We start from the raw sequence: 26,403 nt of genomic DNA, 5'->3' as shown, positions 1-26,403 counted from the left end.
CCCTAAAGACACAGCAGATTAATAAATCTAAGCAAAAGTAGCTTTAAAGTTACGTCTTTATAATTCTGAAACCTTAGGTTTGTTTTCCTCTCCCTTTTTGTTATGAGACTTAGGCTGAGCAAATCAAGCTATGCAGTCCCTTGTGGTCTGGCTGGATTCATCCACACCATTAGGATTGCTTTTCTTAGCCACAGTTAACAATGGAGTAATGGCTTTCATAACATTTTATTAAGTTGAAATGCATCAATAGCACTAATGATAAACAATTGTGGTATTTTAGGGAGAACAATTTCCAGCACTCACTGTACATGCCAAGCTGTGGAGCTTTTGGGCAGCACTTGACTCTGTGGCATGAAAACATGGAATATTCGTCCTTAACAAACATGTTTGTGCTATGGCACAGACTTAAGGAAACTGGTCTTGGATGTCGTGGTAAGAAGTATATAAAAGCATTACTTTGATCTCACTAGATTAAGATTCCTCTTTGACTGATGATGACTATTGGCTTAGTACGTATTGGGATGAAGTGGCCTAGCTTGGATTTGCTGTAGGGGAGGACAAGAAGGGCCTTCCCATTGATGGCAGTCATACGACATGGCAGTTGTGCAGCCTCCTCCCTTTTTCTCCCTCTGATGCATGTTGGGACTGTCCCTGGCTTAGGATGATAACCTTAGCTGGAGTTTCACACTAAGATGCATGAGGGTTTTCTGGGATTCAACCTTCTTCTACATGTTTAACTCTGAAGGAGAAAACCAGGTTATCTTTTAATGCCTAAGTGATAGTGTTATCTAACTCAGTGGTTACTGTTTAACCAACGCCAGCTTTAACTGAACTTTTCCCAAGGAAATGATTAATTGCCATCAACCACAGACACCAGCATTCAGCAGAGAGCAATAGCGTGCTTGGGCCATGAAACTAGCTGGTAGTGAGACTACAGAAGATGTGGGTGAATGTGGCTTAAATGCAAATGATAGTGTGACTTCTCCTTTTGGATTTCCCAGAGTTTGTGCTATTTCTTCAGTTAGCTTCAGGTTGCGCAAAACCTGCATAACCAGCCTGCAGCATGGACGTATTTATCATTACCTCCTTTTGGTAACCCAGTTAAAGAGAGTCTTGAGGAGGTTAAGAAGTTGCAAAGCTGTGTTTGGCATTATAAAACGAGGTTGCATGCTGTGCTAAACTGGGGGAGGGCAGATGAAGCATTTTTTGGATAGACCCAAGTCCTAATCAAACATCAATGAATATTGCATGTATTTTACAATACCTACTTCCTAGAAATGCCCAGTGGACCTTGGATCAGACCTGATCAGTTTGTCCCCAGTTCTTCAGTCAGCTCAACTGGGATGGATCTTTGTACTTTGCACGGTGCTGTCTGAAGTTGCTGGAATTCAGCACATGGACAAACAGACTCCCCCACAAAGGTGGCTTTTGTTGTTACATTGGACTTTTTACTTTCTTTTTCGGCTAGAAAAACTACCGCTTTTCTGAAACATCAATGTTAATTTTAGCTTGCACTGATACAAAATCCAACAAGCATAAGAATGATTAAGTAGTCTGAATACCTCTTAAATTTTGTAACAAGCTATTCACTGTGAATCTGAGTGTGAGAAACATAGTAGTAACAGGGATAAGTATTTATTTAGTTCTCTTGTATTTGCGGTTTGATCTACAAACACCGGCTGGACCTTGATAAGAGTTTACCAAAATCCAGGTCAGTCCCTCTGGTAACAGTTGACTTGAAATGAACTTGAACAAGCTTGAAGAAAACAGGATCTTCACAGCACGTGGTCTTTATGGTCAGGAGCGTGCAGTGTAGTGCTTAATTTGCCGCTAGAGATGGAGAAGAATATTAGGGATTAATTCAGTGGAGTCAAGTCCCCATTTTTACTACATTCCTTTTTTAAAATGGCTAATCACAAACCAGTGTGATAGCTGAAAGTGTTAGGAGTCCCATCTGCCTAAAGACAGATTGACTTAATCTTTGTGGTTGTATCATGCTTCCATATGCAAACTTTATGGGCTTACAGAAATCTTGCAAAGCACATGCTTTTATGTAATCAGCATATCATCATTGCCTGAAGTAATATGAATCTATAGATATGATTGAAGTAAATCAATGTCACAGATAAAAGAACCAAGCTAACACAGAGGTTAAATGTTCAGTAAGTAGCTGGAGTGGCCCTAGAACTTCTTTCTTTAAAAACAAACAAAACCCAAACACGGCCCAGACAAACCAAAAGCAAACCCTCAGCTCAGACTTCCCTTGGTGCCAGGAGTGTCAGTGGGTGAAGAGCACCCATGTAACTGAGATGAGAACCCAGCTTTGTTGTGCTCTACTTAAGCCTCCAATTGATTGACACACACCAGTATAGCCCATTACGCTGCAGTCACAAATGAAAGCCTTCCTTGCTTGCTGACCATCTGGTTGCATTGTGGTGTTATCTGTTATCCATCTTTAATAACTGGTCTCTGTTGAAGTCTTTAGTTTTAATGAGAAATTAAACACCTCAGAACACCTGAATTATTCAGCTCACAGTCAACAGGCAGTGGTACTTGAAAATATGGTGTGGTCTGACATGGCATTGTAATACAGGAACAACGGGGGGGTGTGTGTGTGTGTTCCTGTTAGGAGATGCATATGTTAAGTTATTGCACTGTTGAGGATCAGATCAAAATGTGTATTTTGTTAAAATGAACAAAAAGCCACAAATCTGAGACTCAAGGCATCGTCCCTCTGTAATTAATACTAAGTTCTTGCTAATCTTGTACCCTTATAAAAACTGTAGCCAGAAAAGGGAACTTCAGGGGAGCTTCTGCATCTTTAAGGAGACTGAAATGTATTTTGAGGGATTTAGCTGTTTAAAACCTAACTTTTGTTTCTGAGAGCTAACCTCTTTTGTTTCTGAAGGCGATCCTGATTTGGACAACTGTGAAATAGCTTACAAGTCATCTTACTGAATCAGCATACGAGCTACAGGACATGGAGCTGCAACAAGAGGGCTTATATTCCCAGTGTGCTAGACCAAAAGGAGCCAGAAAGATTATACAGATAATGTATACATTTTATGTAAAGCAGATGGAGATGGAAGATCCAAGAGTGGCATTGTTGTAAAGGCTAACATGCTGTGCCCAAGTGGAAAATGATGGTATTTGCATATAGCTGGTAGAGGAAAGGCAGAGATGGTTACATCTGCCTCACCTTCTGCTACTCGTGACTAACTGGCAGATAGTACAAATGTGATGTATTCTGCTTTTTCACTTTCCTTACAAACGGTAAGGTCATGAAGAAAGCTGAGTGTGCTGCTCTTATCTAGGTCCAAAATTCCTTGATCTGGTCTTGCTCTGCTATAGGAAAATTACAGATACTGGTTATCACACTGCTTTTGAGCTACAAGGGAAATAAATGTGTCAAAAGTAGCTAAAAAAAGCCCCAACATTGACAAATCATAAATAAGAGAGTACTTACTTTCAGAACATACTCTACTTGAAAAAGTTTACAAGCTATCACTTTATATGTGTCCCTACCCGGCAAATCTATTTTGACACTGCCTTGGCCTCAGGAAGCCACTGGAAAACACATGATAAATAAGAATTAGGTATCAAATGGGGTAAAAATGCACTGCTGTAGAGAGCACCCAACTATTTTTAGCCCAAAAATCATGTAGAATTTAGTGTTCACAAACTCTCAATTACATGTGTTAGTGGTGGCCTTGGCAGCGCTGGGGGAACGGCTGGACTTGATGATTTTGAAGGTCTTTTCTAAGCTGGTTGATTCTATGAGTCTATGTTTGCCAGTTAAATTGAGCAGCAGTGATCCAACAGATGAGCTGAATGTGAAGTACAGAGTAGGAGAGAGAGTGCAGATTTCTCCCTGTTCAAAGAACCATTTTGCAGTAGGATTTACTTAGATGGAGTGACAGGGCCGTAGTTAGACTCAGCATTACATGTGAGTGGTCTCCTCTCTTCCCCAGCATCACACTTGATAATGTGCACTTGTACTGACATAGCGTAGCTGTGTCTTCCATGGCATCCTTGGCTGTGGCTCGCTTTCCTTTGTTTTGTTGAAACCCAGGAAATGTTCTTTGCCACCTTCTCCCAGGATAAAAAATGGCCCTAAAACAACTCAAGGCCTTAACCTGCCACCCTGCAGTCTTAGCAGAACTCCGTCAGATCTGATGTCAACTCGAGCTGGTAGAGCAGGGGGAAGCATGCGTTTATTTTTGGTCCCACTGATGACCCATTTTCTCTGAGGCCTGTAATTTTTAATGTGAAAAAACTGAGGTTCTGATCCAAGAACTTAAAATCTTAGAGAAAGTGAGCACGAATGACAATTGTCTATGCTAGAACTGTAGGAACTGGCAAGGCTGACTTGTCTGCAGCTGGCTGATCTTGGTGAGAGATACTGCATGTGGCTCTGGAGATGGGGGCAAGGGAAAGGGGCTGAGCTCTGTGTCAGGACAGTTAAAGCCTTTTTTACATAAATACAGGAATGCAACAAGGACTGAAGCCAGCGGCACATTTTACTTCCATTTTCATGTTACCCTGAAGTGTCCTTAAAGGAACTAAGATACAAACAAAAACATCTTTGACCGGAAGGTCAAATAGTCTGGTAACATTTACTTCCCAGAGAAAAATCAGAAAATGGCCTGGGATTTGCATTCTGTGTGGGATACATGGATGTGAATCTTCAAGAGGAACTCCTGTATTTGAGAGAGTACTGAAAGTAAAGCTTTTAAGAAGTGTGGTCTGCTGTTGGATGAGTAAGAGAGGATGCAGAAACAGCTTGGCACTGAAGATTAAAGGACGTTAACAAGCATTTTTCCTGTGTTTCTCCAGAGGTACAGCTGGTAGTGATGGAGTGAGTGTTTCTATCCTTTATAGCGAAGAACTTAATTGAAGAATAGAGGGGATTTTGCCTCTCATATGGAGGATGTAACGGAAGCTACTGTTAGAGCATATTTGGAAGGATTAAGGGTTGTTACGAAAATGAATGCAGTGTTTAATGTTCTCAAGACAGCAGTGCAAAAATCCTCCATACCAGGGTATCTGACACTCTGTAAAGCAGCTCAGAATTGGAGGTTAAAAATGATTGGGTTTACAGGCCCACAACTTGCTCCCTTTTATTTTGGTAAATGCCCCATCCTTGGCAGTGTTCAAGGCCAGGTTGGACAAAGCCTTGGGCGACATGGTCTAGTGCGAGTGCCCGTGACAGGGGGTTGGAACTGGATGATCTTAAGGTCCTTTCCAACCCAAACCATTCTGTGAGTCTTTTCCCTTCTTTCTTTATTGCAGCCTGTAGAAAACACAGTTGTTAAGTTCTTCTTGGTACTTCTTTAACCTGTTCTTTTTCCAAATCTAATGCTAACAATTCACTTGCGATGCTTTCCAGATTTATGGTCCCTCGAGTATATGCCCTGATTCATGTTATACGTCTTCCAGCAGCCTGTGCTCTGCACATGCTCCCATCTTTGTAGTTCCTCATGGCAGTTTGTCTGCTTACATCTTTTCTTTCTGAGAGGTTGGGAACAGTAGTTGTTTTCTGCTCTATAGAATATCTGAGATTTCTCAGGCTATTTTCTTGTCCCTGTTTTCTGCATGACAAGCCTTTATGGTTTTTAAAGGTAATTTTGGTTTTGGTGTCAGCAGCACATGATGTATCTTCCTAATCCTTTTTTTTTTCTCTGACCATATGGTATCTGTGACTTCAGTTTGCTACAAGGAAAGCAAGCAGAGAGAACTGATTGAATGTGTCAGGACGAATGAGCAGCTTTTTACTTCCCAGTCTTTGACAGAGGTTCAGAAGCCTTCCAAAACTTGCTGTTTCTGAATTCCAGAAACAAAGCTCTCATTTGGTTTGGTGTTTACAGCTTTGGACCTGGATTTCATTATGGCTATCCGTGCCTCTGTGACTTGTGCGCTACTTGAATGCCTGCAGTGCGTTCCGGCCTCGCAGCTACGCTCGCAGGCTGCTCTAATGCTGTGGCACAGTCGGAATGCAAATACCTGCCACTGAACTGGTACCGTATGAGAATGCCAGTCGCTCATCCCATCTTGAAGTGTGCCCAAAGGCACAACCCAGGATTTTCTTAAGTCTCTTGAGGGGTTTATGACCAAAACCTGGCCTGAATCTTGCAGCCAGTTCCAGAGATCAAATCCAGCCTGTGTGAGTTAAGAATCTTCCAGACTGTGCAGCCCCCTTGCAGTAAACTGCGTGCTGTTTAGCATAGCTTTTTAAAGTAACCGAATGTAACACGTGTGTTTGTTTATGACTGTGTTACATCCCCACCTCAGTAATAGCATGTTTTTCCTTCTTACAGGCAGGAATAACCTTATTTTCCTGTGGTTTTGGTTGTAGGGTATTTTTGGAGGTGACTGGGAGAATTCCACTCCAGAATTTAATTCTCTGCTCCAGCAACCCTTGACTTCAGTCAATCACCTAATACTACCAATGGTAGTATCTCTATCTGCCAGTTAATAAGCACATTAAAGTGTATTTGTACAATGATCAGTAGTGACATCCCTGTTAGTATTTAGGTGAGGCTGAGAAGACATAGTTACAGGGGGGTATTCCATCAAAAAACATGTAAACTTCAAAGAAATGGTTAAAAAGGGCCACAAGTTGAGAGTTTAATATAATAATCTTTTGCCTTTTTTGCATTTCTAATAGTAAAATTACAAATGGTATATAAAGAAAGCTCATAAAGTTCAGAGATTGGGAGGAATTGCTTCCAGAAATTAGAAACATTTTTTATTCTTAAATCAAAACCAAAACCCAGTTGTGAAACTTCTGAGCTTCAGCGTTATTGACCAAATGAGCCAAGTAGAACCAAGTTCTACTGCTTAGTTGCTTCCTTCTTTTTGTTTGCAGTAATAGCACATATACACGTGTGTGTTACTTTATACTAGAGAGGATCCGTCAGAGCCTCAGGCTGGATGATGGACAGCAGGCCTCTCAAGATCCATGAGGGGTATTTCGTTGTGCACAAACTTGGGTTTGTCCATAACCCACAACTTGGGTTGTCCATGGAGAGGCCAGGAAATGAGGAACAGGGGTGGGTCTTTCCTAGGAGCTCATTCAGCAAACACTAAACCACAGCTTCCTAAGCTTTAAGGCAGTCACTGTGACAAAGAATGCTTTGTAGCGCCTGCTTCCCCATGTGCAGTCCCTTTCTGCAGTATAAATTGCCTAATTCATCAGTTGTCTGATGTAATTTCTGCTGTCCCTCAGTTTGATGCATCAGACTTGAGAATGTTACTCCAAATTGTACAGTGTGTGAATATAATTAAGATACCAAATTACATAAAAATTCATTATAATTCATGGTTTTCGTCTTGGAATCATAAAAAAAAAGGCTTTTTTTTTTTTTTTTTTCTGTTGGATTGTTAAAGTGAAAATGTAACTTCAATTATGGCCTAAAAATTATCCTTTCTCTTTACCTAAGGATGCTGGAGCAAAGTTTTGCTGCGAGTAAGTTCAAGGGTATGCCCACAGTTGTTTGCATACAATAAAAGATACCTACCCGAGGCTTACTGAAGCTGGTAGCACTTCAGAACAACTCAAGCTGACTTCATCATGATTAGAGTGCAACTGTCAGATTTAGCCTAGTAATGAAAATAATATAGACAGAAAACCACCCAGACTTGGAAACACTTAGGCAAGACGCATCCTTTCTGTGCAGAAGGTCAGCAGTTTGGTTTTGTTTTGCTCAAATAGAACACGAGGGCGTTATTTGGTTGTTTGCATCTTTTTAGATTCTCAAATGAAATTTGTCTGCAGTAACAACTTTGTTTGCTGCCTGGAATGGAGGTTTGGATTTAATTTAGTTGATGGTACAAGTCGTCTCTAAAGCCTCATTGTCTAGGAAACAGTGGAGTAGCTCTACGCATGGCGCTGTTTGTATGTGAAAGGGATATGGTTTTCAGTCTGAAGTATTGCCATTTGAAAACCACCTTCTTTTTCTGCACAGAAGACCTTCTGGCATGTCTCTTTCTTAAGGTGTAGGGTTTTCACCTACTTCTATTCCTTAAGAACCCAGTCAGGGTTAAAATCACTTGCACTGAGCCGTTCTGCCCCGTTGTAGGTATTGGAAGAGTTGAAGTAAGCTGAGGAAACTGGGCTGGGTCAGACAGAAGGCTGAAGGAGCTCTGATAGTGCTCTTCCAAGGCCTGGACAGGGGTTACGGAGGTGACGTGTGTCAGGCAGGCACAGTGAACAGAGGAGAGGCAACAGCATCACCGCAAGGGAGGATTTACTTACACAGAACCCTGCAGGGGTTTGTGGGGTGCAGGTTGTCGGGAGGGGGCTGCGAGTCTGACCCTCGGCTGCTGCGGGGCCAGGGTTAACCGCGGCTGGAAGCAGATGATGGTGTCTGTGGCAGCAGGGGAGGGAAGGAAGCTGGAAGTTACCTATAAAAAACACGTGGAAGGGACGCACACCCCCAGGGACAAAACGCGCTGTTGCTGGCTGGGCCATAGCGGTCTTTCTGGGGGCCCCTGTGCCCAGCTTTAACCAAGCGGCGGGCAAGGGGGATCAAAGCAGTAGGTCGCCAAGGCAGGGGGGAGCATGGGGCCGGGCCGCTTACGGCCGAGGGCGGCGGGGCCCTGCCGGCGCTGCTGTGTCGGTGTGAGGGGACGGGGGGCGGCGCTCGCTGCAGCGGGCGGGCGGGCACGGCGGACACGCAGCCGGCAGGGGCGGGGAGCGCGGCCCCAGCGGCCGGCATGGAGCCCCGGCGCCCGCGGCGGGCACTGAGGCGGCGGCGCTGAGGTACGGGATCCGCTGGGGCCGAGCCCCCGCCCCCGGCAGGTGCAGGGTCCTGCCCCCGGCGGGGCCGGCGCTTGGCAGGGAGGGGAAAGCGCAGGGGGCTCCAGGCCCGGCCCGGCCCGGCCGCCGGAGCGGGAGAACTGAGGTGAACCCGCGGTCTGCGCCTGCCCGCCCGCCCGGCCCGGCGCTCCCGCCTCCCCGCCCGCCGGCCCCCGCGCTCACGCCGCCCGCCCCCCTCTCTGTGTCTCTCCGCAGGGAGCCGCAGGGCGAGCAGCGCCGCCGGGGCCGGGCCACGCACCTCCGGGTCCGCCGCCTCCTCCTCCAGGTCCATGAGCCGCCGCCGGCCGGGACTGCCGCCACCGCCGGGCCCAGCTCCCCCAGCCCCGCCGCCCTGCCGGAGGTGAGTCCCGCGGTCGGGCCCGCTCCCCTCAGCGCTGCCCTTGGGGCCCGGCTCCTGTCAGACCCTCCGGGGAGGGGGGAGAGGCCGCCGGCAGCGCCGTGGCGCCCGCGACCTGTTCCGGGGGGGGGGGGGGGGGGAAGATGGAGGCCGGCCCGCGGGTGTCCCCCTGAGGCGAGCTGCGGCCGGGGTGTCCCGGAGCCCTCTGAGGGAAGGGGAGGGGACGCGGCCGCCGCTGCGGCGCCGACGGGAGGGTCGAGCCGCTTCCTCCGTGCCCTCCTGCAGCGGGGGCAGCAGCCTCGCTGACCGGTCAGAGGCAGGTCCCGGGGCCGGGCTGGGGTCAGGCGCGCTTCGCCCCGCTCGGCCAGCGCTACCTGAGCTTCGTTCTCCCTTCCCCGCAGGACGGTCCCGCGCCCTCCGCTGTGAAGAGAATGGCCGTGACTCTAGAGCAGGCCCAGCGGGTGGGCTGTGTCTGCCTGAAAGCACTCCTCAGGTTCGCTTTTATGGTCGCCAATAACCTGGTTGCTATTCCGTCCTACGTCTTGTATTTAATTATGCTGCAGCCCCTCCGAGTGTTGGATAGTCAAAGCTTCTGGTATATCGAAGGAGTATTATTTAAGTGGCTTTTAGCTATGGTGGCTTCCTGGGGCTGGTGGGCAGGATATACAGGTAAGAATGTCTTAATAATTTCAAATGTACGAATATAAAGGTGTAAATAAGCGCTAAAGCACAGATGTTGTCGTATGGGGACGTGCAGGGGGATATCTAAATATAGTGGGTGTGGGGGATGTTCTTGTAGGTTTTTTATATAGATGCATTGTATTTCTGGTTCGAGATGCTGAGGGTACTGAAAGTCTTAGTACAGAAATACTTCTGTTTTTAAAGTGTCTTTATTTTAGTGTTAAATGGAAAGGTGCATCTCTTCAAAAGAAAGTTGAGTTGTACTGTGCATGTAGGTGATAGCGCCAAACTTCTCTTTAAGTCTGTGCATCTCTTAATCGTCTCCACTTGAAACTATCAGGGCACAAGGCTAACAAGTTTGACATGAAGCTCGTGTCAGAAGGGTAGGTCTTCTATTCCTTGCACTGACTTTGCTGCTGCTGCTTCTTCAGAATGGAGGGGAACAAGAGGGAACCTCTTTCATACAAACAGCGCTGTGCAATGTTTCTTGACTGTATGGCTCTTTGTTTGCTGTTAGCAGAGCTAATTACAGAAGCTGTAGGGTTTTTCCCCTCTGCATGCTTGCTTGGCAGTTATTACTGAACTTACTTTTGCTTGTTAGTATTCATAGGCTCTTCAAGGTGATGGACTGAACTGAAATACTAAGGAAGGCTCTAGTCTTGTCCTCAGATGCACTGATTTTCATCCTGGCTGCTGCACTTCGTGCAAGGAAACAGCCATCAATTCTTTGTACGTGCTTAAACCTTGGAAAGGGGTGGAGGTGAATCTGCTGAGTGCAAAGTATGAACAGCCCTCCTAAAATTCTTTCCCTCTCTTCTGCCCAGGCTGCATCCGCAGGTCTTGCCATGTAAACAAGGAAAAAAAAGGAATGGCAGCACGCAGCTCTGGAGTCTGGTCAGACTCCTCATTAGTCAGAAAGTCAGTGTTGATGCACATGGAGCACTCTTTTTGTTAGGCTGCAAGAGCTGAAGCTTCTGTGATAATGTGCCTTTTGGTACCCTGTCGTGTGCCTTTCCGAGATGCACAGTGTTTCTGTGGATACTCTAGGTGAGCTTCCAGTTCTTCTTAAGGAGATGGTGGCAGCAGCAACAAGCTAGATACTGATCTCTCGGGCTAGAACTGTTGCAATGTTGCACTGCTTCAAAATTTGCCTTGCCTGGTGCAGCTCAAGCTTTCCCAGATAATGCTGTTCTAAAAATCTTTTTCTGTGTTTGTATTTGCTCATCAAAAGAAGTCCACATAGTATTTGCAGTGGCAGGGATAATTTGAAAAGTCTGCTTTATGCCTTAAAGCACAAAGGCCTTCCAGAAGGGAAGGATTGACTTTCAAGGTATCCTGTGTATTACTAATTGGAAATGGGAAAGTTCATGGGCGTAATGGTGATGTTAAAGTCCTGCAGCATATGACCCTGGGGACTCACTGGGTGTATTGAACGTGGTAGTTAAAATTCAAGCCATTGTCCCATGACGATATGGTTGTCAATCTTTGAAAGCAGTTTCCTTGGGATAGTTTTACTGCTGACTGCAGAACTGTGTGGTTTCTTTTGCCTGTTGCTTGGAAAGTGGTCTTAGCATGATCTGCATACCCTCTAGAGTCTTCCTGAAGCATTTGTTGATTGGCGTTGCTGATGTATCTTGACAATTGGAAATCATTTGTTTTACAGTCTTGAAATGTCTTAGTATGTTTGTTTGAAGTATCATTTACAAACAGCTACACAGAAGTGTTTGCTGGGATGGTGTATGGGTAAGGAGGCCCTTCTTTTTGTTTTACCCTATAAAGCATGGCTTTTGTTTTGGGGAGGATTTTAAGCAAACACTTACATGAAGTCACTTTAAATATATTTTATTTGATATGGAGATGTTAACATGTTTTATACTGAAAGCTACAAAATAGAAAGGATAGCTTGGTATCTTTTGTCCATTCTTTCTTTACCCTCCTCAGTGCTCAGCACCATATGCAGAACAAGCCTGGAAAGCCTATCCTTATGACTTCAACATATGCAGACAGAGTAATTTATGTGTTTGCTTCCAGACTGATAGATTTGTAAAAGACTGTCACTACATCCCCTCTCTATGGAGTATAACTAAATCAGAACTGATACACTGCTTCATTAGAGTTGATATCTAAGACTTGCAGTCATACATCTCAGGGACGGTGCTGCAGAATTATTCTGTGTTCAATTCCAAAAACAAAGTCAAAGATAGACTTCAGTATGTTCCATCTCCGCAAAAGGAAATACAAGATAGTAGGTACGCATGGGTTCATTGAGAAGATTACGGCTTTGTCCTTTCTTTTAGTAGCAGAGCAGTTGGTGAGTTGTTTTTCTTCTTCATTTTTCTTCGTGATTGAGAGGGTAACCAGCCAAATAAGTTTACTTCCCTTAACTAGAGGTAATGTGTTGAAGGTGTATTGCAGGTTTTTAACTTATTTACCTTTTCTGAGCTTGAGTCATCTGGTAGGTGAGAAGTGACATAACCATTTGTAATTAGGGACTTAAACTTAGCCTGCAACATAGACTCAAGGCAGGCTTTTATTTTTCCCCTGTAACATTGTGTGTAATGTCTAGGTGAGAGCTCAACACTGAATGAAGGAAACCTGGGGAGTGCTACGTTCTCCTTCTGGGCTTTGCTGCTGTTGTGAAATTGTTGGTGAATTTTGTGAATAAAGCTGGAAGAGATGAGGAAAACTCATGAATTAGGTCTGCCCTTCTCCTCTCCATCACCACATAAACCTGTATTTCCATGCTAGGATCCTAGGGGATTTGTTACAGAAATGACATGATCTGTCTATATCAGCAGCTCTAATCTGTGCTGTTTGAACTAGGTGTTTCTGTTTGCAGATGCACTTGGTGTTATGTAAAGAGAGTGTATAACTGGATGAGCAAAATAAAGGAGAGAATGGGAAGAGAAACTGCAAAGAACACTTTCCTTTCCCTGATCTTTTTCTTCGTAAGATGCAAGTATGAGAGGGAACTGGGGTATAATTGGTTGCCTTTGATTTTAAAGGGCAGAGTATGATCAATATCTATGTTGTTCTCTTGAAGTCTGTAATGCTTATGAAAAGGAAAACTGTCTTTTTGTGAAGCATGTTTAGATAGTCTAGCAATGATATTTTTATATGCTTTCAGAAAGGCCTTCTTCTCACTCTTTTAAGCCTTTTTCTTTTAAAGCTTATTGTGTATTGCTGTCACTGGAGGAGCTGTTCAGTTAGGAACTCAGAATCTGCATAGCGGTGTGATACGAAAGGCACCTTTGAATAACACTTCTAAATATTTTCCTGCATTTTTTGAAAGATGCATTCTAAAAAAACCAAACTTGAGTGTGCTTGATCCTTTGTTGGCAAATACTTTTCCCCCCTATGTTACAATTTGTCATTTAATATACAAGTAAACCAGAAACCACAAAGCAGTGCAGTAGATGTAATGGGAAGGAGATGGAGCATATCTGGAGCATATCTGTTTATCTGTGGTAAATATCTGATAACCTTCTGCTCACCTACAAAGCTAGTTTTAAAGCAACAGTCTTCTAGATTAGAGCATCTCTGGGCAAGTAAGTTTTAGACTAAAGTTTAATATAGCTGTATCTTATCAAATTGCTAAGAATAGGACTACTAGAGAAAAGCTTGCGTTATGTAAATATACTTAGACAAACTGTCTTGAAGTCTTTTCCTGCTAAGTGCAGAAGTTAACATTAGTGTGATAATGTTGCATTATTCCAACTAGAAGACTCTAGGACAGCAGAGTAATCGGTTAGTAATGCAGTCCTGGTACTCATGATGTTAATCTTGTGCTTTACCCTGCTCCACACAGCTCAGTGGTGTGTGCCCAGCCTGCACGTCTAACGGGGGACAGGGAGGACCTGGCTGAGGGGACCTGGCTGCTCTTGTCTGCAGCAGCCATCAGTGTTACTCTGATGGTCAGAGCACAGGAGGAGAGAAGTGTTCCATGTGGCCAACAGGGCCGTGTGTATCTTGGGAAGGGGTTTCCTTGGGATTTGTGCTCAAGAGTATTTCATACCCTAGCAGTGAAGAGGACGACTCAACAAAACCTTCTGTTACAGCCTCTTGCCAACACACACGGTCTTGCAGTAATGTTGGACAGGTTGGTGGGCTGATGAAAGGAAGAGTAATAACTGTTGCCACATGCAAAGTCTTAGTGCTGTGAGTATGCTTACTGGTGTAATGGTGTAGTGCCTAACAGTGAGCAAATCCTATGGCTTTGCCTGCTACTGTTCTGTGCCAGCCAGGAAGGTGACATTTAAAGAGTGTCTCTGTAAGAATCATAAAGTTTTGTCAAGTGAGGGCAATTTCCCTTTCTTCCTTCTCTGTTATTTAGCCAAGTAGACTAAAATTGAGACTTGAATTTTTAGTTGTGTCGTCCCTTTGCTCCCGTCAAGCGATTCAACATTATTGGCAGATCTGTACGGATGATGAAGTAGTGACTACTCTGTAACTTTTCCATCAGTCATACTTCTTTTTTTCCCCTCTAATTTAAAATCATCTTTGTTTCACTGCCTCAGATAGCCTTAACCCTTCTGTTCTAAGAATGTGAGTAATTTTGTCTTCCAGAACTGTGAGAGAGACAGGTGGAGCTGCTGAGACAACACTTCCTCAGTGCAGACAGCGTGTGCTGTCTCCGCTGCTCCTCATGACAAGTCGGCCCCTCTTCTTGGGCAGGAAGTGCAGCAGAAGCTGGAGAGCGAAGATGAGATAAATTTGTTGCCCCAAATAAGGCAGGAGGTGTTGTTTTAGGAGATCTCTATATGCCTCTAACCCTGCCAGTGTTTTCTACCCTCCTCTATTCCTGCAGTGTGATTTTTAACTGGCAATATCTTGGGTTTGGGACTGGTCACTATTCTGAGGACTGGACAGGAAGGTGAGAAACAATTTGTGGGTTTGAGGTCAGGCAGTATGTGAGATGGAGAAACAAAATTATTCTAGTTTTGTGTTTTCTTTGAGCATGCAAAAATACCTGGTGGGACTCAATAGATTTGGTTAGCAACATACCACACAGAACTTCTGGTTTATGCTATGGCTATGTGTTGGGTTTCTAGGTCATCACTGGCTTCAGTGCAGCTTTCTCTGATGTGTATGATTTATGTGTAGGTTATGCAGAGCTCAAGCAAGGATCTTTGAATTTTTTTTTTTACTGTTTGCGAGAGGAAGTTTGTGGGCAGTTCATGAGCTGTCTTGATAAGAAAAGGTCAGAGTTGAATGAATTGGGGACATTGGAGCTGTTTTGACTGTGGCCTGAGAGCAAAGGCTCATTGTGCCTTTGCGTAAGAGGAGGTGAGGAGTACAGTGAGCTTGCTGTCAACTTCTTTGTGCAAGTCATGTCTGTTTGTAAGGAGGGCTATACAGCGACCTTTGTCCTGTTTCTAATAATAAGTAAAATCACACCAGGAAATTCCCATCTCTCCTTTTTGGAGCAGGAGTTACTGGCTTTACCGTGCTTCTTCGTAGCTCATGTAGTGTCAGCGACGTGTCAAAAGCAGTAAAGCTTATCTTCCATTTTCTGTTGTTTCATTTAGCTCATCTTTTGGAATGATCATTTATAGTTACTGAAATGTTCGCTGAATTTTAGTTTTAGGAAACTCCTGCCTCCTGGCACTAAACTTTGAGCAGAAGCACGCACTGTTGGGTTTGTATTAGAGACAGGTTTATTGTCTGTTGCTATTTAGGTCCTTTTTTTTTACCTCCTATGGATAATACAGAACCTACTGCAAGCATGCCAAATGTGTCACATCTGCCTAAGGATAGAAAAGATGAAATTACTGAGGAAAACCTATACAGAAAGGTGTAGTATTTACTTTTAAGTCCAGGAATAGCTGTGGGATGTGCTAACAGCCAAAGTTACAGGCTGAGTTTGCTATTTTTAGGATGTGTGTGCAACCCTCCTGGTTCTTTTGGGTCTTTGTTTTTAGTGTATCTACTCACACTAGTCATCTTTCGGGTTGAGTGCCCGAAAGGATATGACTAAGAATACCTGAGAGATGTGTCTCCATTATTTTTCTTGGTCTTTTTCTTGACTGTAGGCTTTTAGGAGCCAGATGAGATAATTACAGGAAAGCTTTTGTCTGGCTCTGATTTGAAGAAGCAGAATCTTAGGGAGATAAATTCTTTGTCCACCAATTCTTTGCTGAGTGTATGAAGGAGGAGTTTTTTTCCACTTCCACAGTGTGATTGTGTCTGTATTGGAACATGTTGGAGATGATGCCTTTATGTCAGAGATGCAATTTTTCATTCGCATTTAATGTAACTGTTCTAAAACATAGAAATTTTATAGGTTTTCCAGAGAACTGGAGGAAAAAAAATATTGATATTTTGATGTGGATAAACCCTATTTTCTGTGTCATTTTGTTGTGGGAAATGACTTCTTCAGAGTAAAACTCAAACAGATGAATATATCACTTTTCCTTTCTCTATCGGATGTGTTTGAGGGACAGAGAAGTCTTGCCAAAGGTTACTTTGGCGAGGGTTTAAGCCTCTGAAAACAGGATCTTGAAAATGGAGGAGTTGTGCAACCTTAATTAGACAGGGTAGTTAGTAAATCCTGTATGGAATATCAGCTTAGTGGTGTAACTTTCCAGTGTGAACTGAGCCAAAATACAGCTCCAAGATATGTAATCTGCTTGCGTTTATGATAGTGGAATATAAACTCTAATGCTTCAGATGACATGTCAAATGTGTGATTGTGTAGGCATGTAATTGCACTGCTCTTGCAATCAGCGCAGTGGAGATAATAGTCCAGCCATTTGTATATGCGCTTACTGGAATAAATAAGGATAATACGTTTGCATTCCTAAAAATGTTCCATGACACTAGCGAGCAATTCTGCGTATGAGGCTGCTGGGTTTTTGTGCGTGTTTTGATAGGTTTTGTTGTTTTCTTTGCCCAAAGGCATTTCAAGCAGGGAGTGCCACTGCAAAAAGCCAGTCCCAGGCTTTCAGGCTCATTCTGTCACTGCTGGTTCAGTTTTATTGGCCAAATATTTTAATGATTGTGTGGTGATGTGGATCATGTCCCTTCTCCACACTAAAACTGCCTGCCCCTTTTTGCTGGAGACACAAAACACAGTCCCTAACCCAGTTCATTTTGTGGGTGTGATGAAAGAAGAAGGCGGGTGCAGTTAGCAAAGGGAAAGAGGAAGGAACTGCATCTTTCGGTGGCAGTACCAGCTTTAATATGTTTGTTGAACTACTGCTTATGGCCCCAATTTAAGAGAACAGTCCTATGTAGGATATGGCTTTAGTATGTGAATAAAGTGTCACTGAAGTGGATTTCTTGGCCTTTTCTTTCTCTTTTGTTAGCTGGTTAGTGTCCTTTAGACTGCAAAAGTGCCTTCTGCAAAGTTCCTTTAGAGAAGAAAACTTAAGTGTAGGGTGAGAACAAAGGATTATCATGAACTGAAAACTGGTTGGTAAAGGAATAAAAAGACCAGTGTTCATTTGGATGAAAGCTTAGCAGTGGGGTTCCTCTGAAGTTTTCTGTGTGTGCTGTTTGAGTTCATCAGCTACACAGACAGTTGTAAAGAACTTCCAAAGTACTTACGCTGTATGAATAACCGACAAAATGCAGAAGTTGTTCAGTGTTGAACAGTCCAGAGCAATCAAGATTTAAGTAAAGTAGCAGTTTAGGAAAGAGATTAATATTGTGGTGGAGAGCTATGGGGAAGTTTTGGCTCAGTGCACAACTATACCTTCTGTTGTTAATATATCTAAAGAACAGGGTAGAGACTACCACTAAAAATATCAGTGGTTCAACTTCACACTTTGCTGGTTGTGCCTCAGTTGTTTTAAAGCTAATAAAGAATTAAGAAGGGGCTCTAAGAGGGTCAACAGCTTCACTAGTGCAAGCTGAAGTCAAATCAGAACAGCTTCATTCACAGCTGAACTTGAATCAGAACTGAATCGGACAGCTTGGAGATTCTCTTTCCTGAGCAGACTGGAGGAGGAGAGATGCAGTCTCACTGCTGCTCTGTAAAGAAGGGCACTTTTGCAAGGTAGAAAATGAAAGTCTTTAAGATTTAATAAGACAGCAGTGCCTGGGGTTTGTTTTGGTTTGTTCTTTTAACTACTTTCATTATGTCATTTCACAAGTGTTTACAGGCCAGTGCCAGTGGGTTACTTCTTTTGACATAACTGGAAAGCTTGTGTTTTGAATGTTACAGTTCTAAAAAGTACGGAATTGTCCCTGTTTAAAGACTCTAATAGTTTAAACTAGTTTAGATACTCACCTCAGGTCTGTAAGTGAAGGGGGAGAAGAAAGATTAATAGCTTTATTACGGCTTCTCACTTATGTAGAACTATAAATAGAAATGGTGTTCTAAGAGCAAGGGCAGCACTGGTGGTTCTGGAAGGTTGAATCCTTAGGACTGTGGCAGGAGTGCTTGTGGATGTGGGGGGGTGGTTTGGCAGAAAGGAGGAATTTATCTGAGGCTTTTCAATTTAATTTGTTTTCAGGCAAAGTTACAAGCATGTGCACTTTTCTGTGACTGTAGTGTCTGAGTTTGCTTGCCAGAAATTAGAGGGGGAAATTAATATTAAGTGGTCTTGGTTAATTTAGGTGTCAGTTATGTTCCAGCGTGGTGTTAAGGGTGGGCCATTGAACACCATTTTAATGTAATTTGGTGACTTGGGTATTATCAGTGTAGGTAAATGTGACAGTGTTAGAAGCACACTTTCCTGATGGGATGAAGCTACTTGCTTAACAGCTCTTCTTTCTGTCTCCCCGCCCACACTTCTGATTTGCTTCATTGCGTATCTGTGTGTGACTGACCAGATTTCAGGCATACAATCATAGAATGGTTTGGGTTGGAAAGGACCTTAATATCATCCAGTTCCAGCCCCCTGCCACAGGCAGGGACACCTCACCCTAGACCATGTCAAGGCTCTGTCCAACCTGGCCTTGAACACTGCCAGGGATGGGGCAGCCACAGCTTCTCTGGGCACCCTGTGCCAGCGCCTCAGCACCCTCACAGGGAAGAGCTTCTGCCTTAGATCTAACCTGAACTTGCCCTGTTCCAGTTTGAACCCATCACCCCTTGTCCTGTCGCTGCAGTCCCTGATGAAGAGTCCCTCTCCAGCATCCTTGTAGTCCCCTTCAGGCACTGGAAGCTGCTCTGAGGTCTCCACGCAGCTTCTCTTCTCCAGGCTGAACAGCCCCAATGTTCTCAGCTGTCTTCATAGGGGAGGTGCTGCAGCCTCTGATCATCCTCATGGCCTCTTCTGGACTTGCTCCAACAGCTCCATGTCCTTCTTATGCTAAGGACACCAGCACTGCAGGTCATGGGGATCTCAGGAGTTCTGTGAAAACTGGCAGCTGAGCAGAGGAGAGAGACCCAAGTTAGCGCCTCAGCTGAGGGCAGCGCAGGCAGGTTTGGCCATCCTATGTCTTCTTTGACATCTGCTGTATGTCCAACCAGTCCATCAGTGGCTTTGGATTTGCCACAGTGCTGGCATATCTTCTCCAGCCTATTGAGGAGAAGGAGCCTGGACAACAAGTTTTGAGGAAACTGGGCTTTACTTGTGCTGCTTCTGGAGCAACCTGTTAATCTGGCAGTGGCAGGCTGTGTATGAAGCTGCAACCTTTCCTATAGATGATGTTTAGTCCACCTTGCTTATCATATACTTTTAGATCCGAAAGGCATATGCAGGTACCTGTTTAGTCTTAATATTAGGAAAAAGGATAAGGTAGTAAAAGAATTTTAAGTATTGGCGGTTTAAGACTTCCTACTCTGTATATAAAAACCCAGGACAGTCAGTTTTGAGTCTGACCCAGGGACATGCAGAAACATGAGGCTGGACGTGTATTTGAGCATATCTGGGAAGACCTTGGAGAGAGCAACAGTGTGGGTGGTAAGAAGGGTTCTGTACCACTGTGTAGCACATGTGAAAAAGTGGCCTCTTGAGTTTTGTACCTGAACCTGTTCTATTTTGATATGCACAAATATATACAGATGGCCTGGCAAAACTCCAGTTCTGGTAACTGCCTGTTCCGTTTCCAAATGTATTCTTCTTTCATACCCATTTTTATTTCTTGTGCTTGTCTCTGGCATAAAATTCAGATGTTGTTCCTCCTAGCAACAGCTTTGCTTGGAAATAAATGTAACCATAGCCTGTGTGTGACTAATACAACATGAAAGACCTATGAAGTTCAGTTTACATTGCAAAAAGCTTTTGGATGCAGGTGTGGTAAATATAAATGTCTGTTAAACTTCTTGCACAAAGGGGATTGCATAAAAACAAAAAAGAAAGAATCTGTTTTAATTTGAAACACTTGTATTTGTGTCATCAAACCTAATACTACTACTTTAACCTAATAACGTAGGCGGGGAGTGTGGCAACAGCAGTGCCTTTGCCCTGATAATCCTGTTGTCTTAGATGTTTTAAAGATCATTTGATGCCTACCTTGGGCTTATGGAGGTTGACAAGATTTGTAGAGGCTGGAGAAGCACTTTTATCCCTCACTGGTTTCAGAGGGGGAAAAAAATGCTGAACTGTTCCTCCCTCCTGTTTACTGCTCACATTGTTTGTATATGTTTTAACAGCCCACTAAACTTTAAAAGCTCAGATGCAGAGCTGAGTTCACATAACCACGCGTGGTGTCACCGTGTGTCACTGCAGAAAGGTTAAGGGTTGTTCTAGTGGCTGCTGTGGTGAAGGAAGAACCATAGCAGATGGTCTGCTCCTTTCTCTAGGTGTTTTGCTCCTTTCTCTTCCAGTCCTATTACCTTTTCCTCATACCTGGCAAAACCAATATGGTAAATCTGGGGGTCTGATCACTCATGGGTTTGTTTTGAGACAGGGTTTCTAGGAGCCGAGTATGGAGTGCCAGACTTCTGTAGCCTGAATAAACTTATTTATGCCTAGCTTTCTTTTTGTCTGAAGAGAGTAATTTGTAAGACACTTGGCAAGTGCTTCATGAGTAAGCCAAGGCACTTGTAGCCACAGATCATGACAAGTTGCATGAAAAAGGCTTACAGTGCCTATTGTTACCCACAGACTTCAGAGTATTCACATTAATCATTTAATTGTAAAGTGAAATGTTGAGATTCGTAACATCTTCTTGCATTTGTGGCTGTATCTGAAATGGAGAAGTCCATTTCCACAGTCTCTTTCACAGCTCTGTTGTTGAACCCTTTTACAGGTGCTCTCCAGAGAAACTGCTCTGCAGTGAAGCACTGTTTTTAATTGATGTACTCTGAAGTCTGTTCTTTTTAGTTCCCCCAGCATTTTTCTGCTGTCATTTTTACCATTTCTTCCCAATGTATATAAAAGGTTTTTGATCTGAGATTTGGGTTTTAAATACATCTTATTTTAATTTGAGGAAGGAGAGAAAGAGGAAGAGAAGCCTCGATTACTGTCATTGCAGCAGCATATTTCAAAACTGGGTCCCAGATATTTCACTGAACATTTTCTGTGCACTGAGGGTGAAGGGTAGTTATTGGAGCCAGCCATTCAGAATGTTGCAATAAACTGGTTTGCCTTAAGTCTTACTATTTTATGTCAGTAAAAAGTCCTACTGAAACCCCTGGTAAGACAGTCAGCCACAGATCCAAGGTATTTTTATGCAGTTGTCAGCAGGTATAAGAGGATTACTTGTTTTGTAATAGTAACAGATGCCAGAGAGCTAAACTTCATAAAATTAGGAACAGTGAACTTTTTGCTGCTGCTTTGGGGTGTAGCAAAAGGAATAATCTAAAGAGAGAGGCTGGTTTTTTCCCTGCTAATTACTTCATTTGCGACAGCCTGAGAGTGCCATGAAAGGTGTTGCTTCTGATCTGATGATGATTTATGCTTCCTGGCAAGCTGAAACGTAGCCACACACTTAATTCTTAAGTCTCTGAACTGGTGCAGGATAACCTGGTGTAAATTTAAGTACGGTAAGATGCTTTGTCAGCTTGAATCATTTGCTGTGTCATACCAGTGAAAGTACTAGCTTAAGTTCCCAGCTAGAATTACTGTCATGCACTTTCCAGCATGCTTTTTAAGCTTACTGTGGCCTAGTGTTTTAATAATGGGACTTGCATAAACAGGAACATAAACTGAATGTAGGAATTTGCTGTTTCCAAGAGGAAATATTTTTCATGTTATAGCTTCTTTGTTGTAAAAGCTGTTTGTAGCATGGGTGAAAAGTTTAAGAGTCCTTGAAACCTGAGGTTTCTTTTGAAAGATTTCTCCTTCTGCTTCCTTGCATCTGTATCCAGTTATTTTTTTTATTATTTCGTGATGAAGTTTTCCATTACATATTGCAACTTGAAAATGTCCAGTGACTTGGTTCTGGTTCGTGCCATATGGCAGCATTAACCCATTGGAACTGCAGGATGGTGCTAAGGTGTAGAGGAGAGAAGAATGTTGCATCTGTGCTTGAGGATATTGATTTTTAGATTATACTACTTCTGCAATCCCAAAATACTCTGCTTGAATATGTATTTCTGTTATTACCATCATTCAGGCACTCAGCTCTGTTTTATCTGCTACTGCTATTTTAATATATAAATATTAATGTATATATAAATATTTGTAATAAATATAGCAGATAAATACTGCTATATTTATTCATCTGCTGTGTTATCAGATGACCTGAAAGAGGTTTAAATGGTCAATGTCCTTCAAGTGGAGACAAACTCCTCAGTTCTGAGATCACTGCAGGGAGATGACAAATACACAGAATGGCCTTTTGCCTTTCCCATGTAGGCCGTTTAGCAGAGATAATCCAAAAGTAAAGGGTTTTCCAAATGTATCTGGCGCTGCTTTTATGTAGTGATTCTTTGTACTGTATCATGAACTGAGTTAAGTAATGTCAGTTGTGAAAAGAGAGAGCATCAACAGCATTTTGCAGTAATTTAGGCAAGACTTGGGATTGACCTAGCAAGAGCTGAGATACAGCAGTGGTCTTAACCACAGTTATAATCTTGATTTCCAGTAATAGTACTGTTGATTTTCTTGACTCAAACGTTCAGCCAGTGATTAAAGCAATGCAGTTTGCTTTCCTTTAGGAGGAAAAAATGATGACGATCTGGTGGTTTCGAATCAGAATGACTTATTTAAAGTATATATGGAAAATCATGTATTTCTGAGCCCAGCTGGATTTGGACAGCAGGAAAACAGTTTCCTTGCTCAGTAGGGTAATTGTTACCTAGAACATCTCTGAAAAGCATAGTCTTAGTTCTTACCTATAGTCACTTTGGCAGCTTTTCTGTACCCTTTGGGCTATAACCCTTCCTGTGCCCTTGTCCTGGTGGTACAGTTCTAGACTTAAGGCGCTGAATGCTTGCAGGTTGATCAAGCCTCTTCACTGTGCTATTTAATTAGACTTGGTATGTGGGGAGAGATGAATGCAAACTCTCACTTGGAGTTCCAGGCAAGTTCCACATCTTATTTAAAGAGAAAATAATTGTTTGTTCACTTCCAGTCCTGTTAGGTTTTCTGGTTCCCAGATTTGATAGACCTCAAGGCACTTGAGAGAATTTCATGGGTACCAGAAAACCCTTGATGAGTTACCTCTCTAGCTGTGATGTGATACAATCTTCATGATAGAATGATTTGGGTTGGAAGGGACATTAAAGATTCTATGATTCAATTCTAGTGGAAGGTGTCCCAGCCTGTGGGCAGGGGTCTGGAACCTCGTGTCTTCTCATTGCTAGCTAGCCTCCCCAGTCCCTTATGCACTAGGTAATAGCTAAATTCTTTTGAGTTCTTCTGTCCCCAGAAAGACTTGATGTTTCATGGCCTTGGGATACTTGGTGTAAGACTGCTGAATGTCCTGATACTTCTGCAGCTGTGTTTTTGGGAAAAACATCTGAAAAGCTTGTAGATGCTCTGGTTTCTTTGAAGTAAGAAGCAATCTACAAATCTTCAAAGGAGAGGAAATGACCATGTCTTCCTGGGCAGGTTCACTGCTATATGCCACTTGCTCTATAATACCATACTTTCAACTGGCTTGATTTGGAAATCTGGATTAAGTAGGAGCAGGGTCTTCCATATGGCTGGAACTGTGGCTTTCCACTTATGGTTTTGTTAATTAAGAGCAAACCAGCAAGTTTTGCAGAACTTTGTTGTAGTAGGGCTTGCTCCCTCTTAAATAACAGGGGTAAATCTTGAGCAGCCTCTATCAGGAGTTCATTTTGGGCAGTTCTACAGTTGTCACAGAATATACCTCAACTTTCTGCAACAAGCACCTTCAAATCTTATGTGTTGCTGTCAGAAGCGGTAAGGGCTCAAATCTGTCCACTTTGAAAGAAACAAATATAGTGTAGGCTCCATCCATCTATTTATGGTAATAGGTGATTCTTACCTGTATTTCTTTCCAGCCATTAGACCCTGCTTATGTTTCTTCATGAAACAGAATTACAGGTTTTCCCCAATTTTTGTTATTCGAAGGCTTGCTTCTGCCTTGCTGGTGCATTTTATCTCAGCGGAGTCTTTGTCCAGTTTCCCCAGTATTCATATTATTCTGGACTACACAGTGCAAACACTGCTTCTGTCATATCAAGAAGAAAGCTTGGTTCCTAATAGAAAGTCCTGTGGTGCTACATTGTGTGGCTCTGCACAAGCAGCCAACAGTGGGATGGAACTGGGAATGCTGTGGTCCTGGACAGTGGCTTCTGGTATATTAGTCTGTTGTAGCCAGCTTGCACAAGGCTGACTATTTTGCATCAAGATCAAGTTAAGAGCTGATGCTGCAAAGCAGGTTTTGACCGTTCCCCCTGCTTTGAAAGAGATAGTTCTCTCCCTGGAGGAGGCAGGACTGCTGTTTCACAAGTAATTTGCTTTGCACAGACCATTGCCCTAATGGGATTCTTCACACAGTTGGTTTGGATTTACTGTTCTTTGGTGTTGATCACACAATGTAAAAAGTATCCCTTTACTCAGGGCTGTGCTTCTGGGTGTATTCTCTGGGCACTGCGTCCCCTGGAACCCCACTGAGAAGATCTGCTTTTGTCTTCTGTTTCCTTTTCTAAGGCTGTATGATATGGTAGCTTTGGAGTCACCTTAATAGTTGAAGGAAGTGAAGTACCTTATGAATGACTCTTCAGCATCACAGGGAATTTCACATCTGGAAGGACAAGCAACAGGATCAAATGAGTAATGCATACCATTGCCAGTGACTCAAAAGGAAACTGTAGTAATGGTATTGTAAGATTTCAGTACTGCCCCTGAGTAGATTCTGCTGCATAGTCAGTTGGCTCTGCACAGACAGCTCAGGTTATTGTTACGATGCAGTACTTGGACTGTGATAAAGGATGTGCTTTCAGAGTGCTCTCTGAGGGAGAAAATACTTGCTTTAATTTGCTTTCCCCAACCAAATCCAAAGCCTGCTAAAAGTCAAACAGCTGCCACCCTGACCCTGCCTAAATAGTGGTACCGTGGTGGCTGTGGCATGTGGCTACAGAACTTCTGTAACAAGGATATTTCTCTTTCTCTTTTGTACTTAAGCTTACAGGGAAAAGAAGAGGGGCGGTTGCATGTTCTTAACCTGTTCTGACATTCTTTAAAAGACCAAAACTCTTAAGCTTGCTGTGCTCTAAAGACCACAACATGCCTGACAAGTTTGTTTTTAAAAGGAATCCATAGCAATTTCAAAGGTAATTTAGGTGACTCGTGCTGGTTATGGTTTGCGTGTTGGGACAACCAGTCTTGCTCAGCAGGTCTTCCAGTGTAGCAGACCTCATTTCCATAAGGATTCTTTCTGGTCCAACTGTCGTTTGCTGCCCCATCATCCCATCTTCATCTGATAGCTGTGGTTGGGCTGACTTCTATCACATGGTGTTGCACTGGCTCTTTTCTGCTTCTCGTGTTAGAGCAACTTGTCAGAAACTGGAAAAACAAAAAATACCTTGAATAAAGATAATAGGGAAAATGATTGAGGCCTTCCACTTTACGTGTTGGGGTTTTTTTTGTTTACTTATTACTAGTCTCAGATTTAAGTTTAATTAAGTGTCAACAGCTCTATCTGAGCATTAAGTAGTAATTTGAATGTTTTGGGTATTTGAGTAACTGAAAGTAGCTCAATTTCAATGTGGTTGCTTGTATGCTTCATGCTTGACATGCAACGAAACAGTCTTAATTAAGTAATTTGCCATCATACTATGTAATGTAGCTAAAGATACAGGTATAAATGAAGATGTCAGGACTTCATAGCAGTGATCACAAAGGCTTATTCTGGCTAAAATTATCTTTGCTTCGAGTTTGTGGTGGTGTTTACTGGTCCCACTTTCCTGCCTGAATCTGATGATCCGAGGTGAATCATTCTGCTTCTGTAATATGAAAGTTTGAACTACCCTTGAAATTTATGTCTACGCTGCAGTTCTATAGCAGCAAGACAGAACCTTTCCAGTTTGTATTTGCAGTGTGCGCTTTATGACTGTAAAGGCTGCACCTTTTCATGCTGCAGGAGGAAAATGTAGGTTTTATTGTATCTGATGGTATCCACTAAGAAAGAATTCTGTTAAGACTCTGTTTTTCCTCCTAGTGTCAGGCTGTGGCTCACAGAGTTGTTTAGTTTGGAAGGAACCACAGGATCATGTAGTCGAACACCATGCAGGGTCAATTAGAGCAGGTTG

The 26,403-nt window shown here is 43.2% G+C and overlaps 1 protein-coding gene and 1 long non-coding RNA gene across 6 annotated transcripts in view; one reads left to right on the top strand and one right to left on the bottom strand.

Moving 5' to 3' along the window:
- Nucleotides 1-26,403, top strand: part of LPGAT1 (lysophosphatidylglycerol acyltransferase 1) — a 77,840-nt gene that overhangs the window by 8,139 nt on the left and 43,298 nt on the right. The window contains exons 1-3 of one of the 5 annotated variants that reach the window (XM_065679369.1): nt 8,120-8,185; nt 9,017-9,161; nt 9,560-9,827. In XM_065679369.1, the coding sequence (XP_065535441.1) occupies nt 9,590-9,827 (238 nt within the window). In that variant the 5' untranslated portion in view covers nt 8,120-8,185; nt 9,017-9,161; nt 9,560-9,589. Of the gene's footprint in view, nt 1-8,119; nt 8,186-8,678; nt 8,765-8,825; nt 8,907-9,016; nt 9,162-9,559; nt 9,828-10,790; nt 10,887-26,403 lie in introns of those variants that run through there. The other 4 variants (XM_065679366.1, XM_065679368.1, XM_065679367.1 and 1 more) reach the window with 4 other exon arrangements.
- Nucleotides 1,427-9,287, bottom strand: LOC136014572 (uncharacterized). Its single transcript, XR_010612777.1, has 3 exons — nt 9,060-9,287; nt 8,258-8,369; nt 1,427-1,830 (listed from the first exon to the last, which is right to left on the bottom strand). It is a non-coding gene; the product is annotated as an uncharacterized LOC136014572 (long non-coding RNA).

The sequence above is a fragment of the Lathamus discolor genome, chromosome 5 (assembly GCF_037157495.1).
Source record: "Lathamus discolor isolate bLatDis1 chromosome 5, bLatDis1.hap1, whole genome shotgun sequence".
NCBI lineage: Eukaryota > Metazoa > Chordata > Aves > Psittaciformes > Psittacidae > Lathamus > Lathamus discolor.
This window is presented reverse-complemented; position numbering and strand designations above follow the sequence as displayed.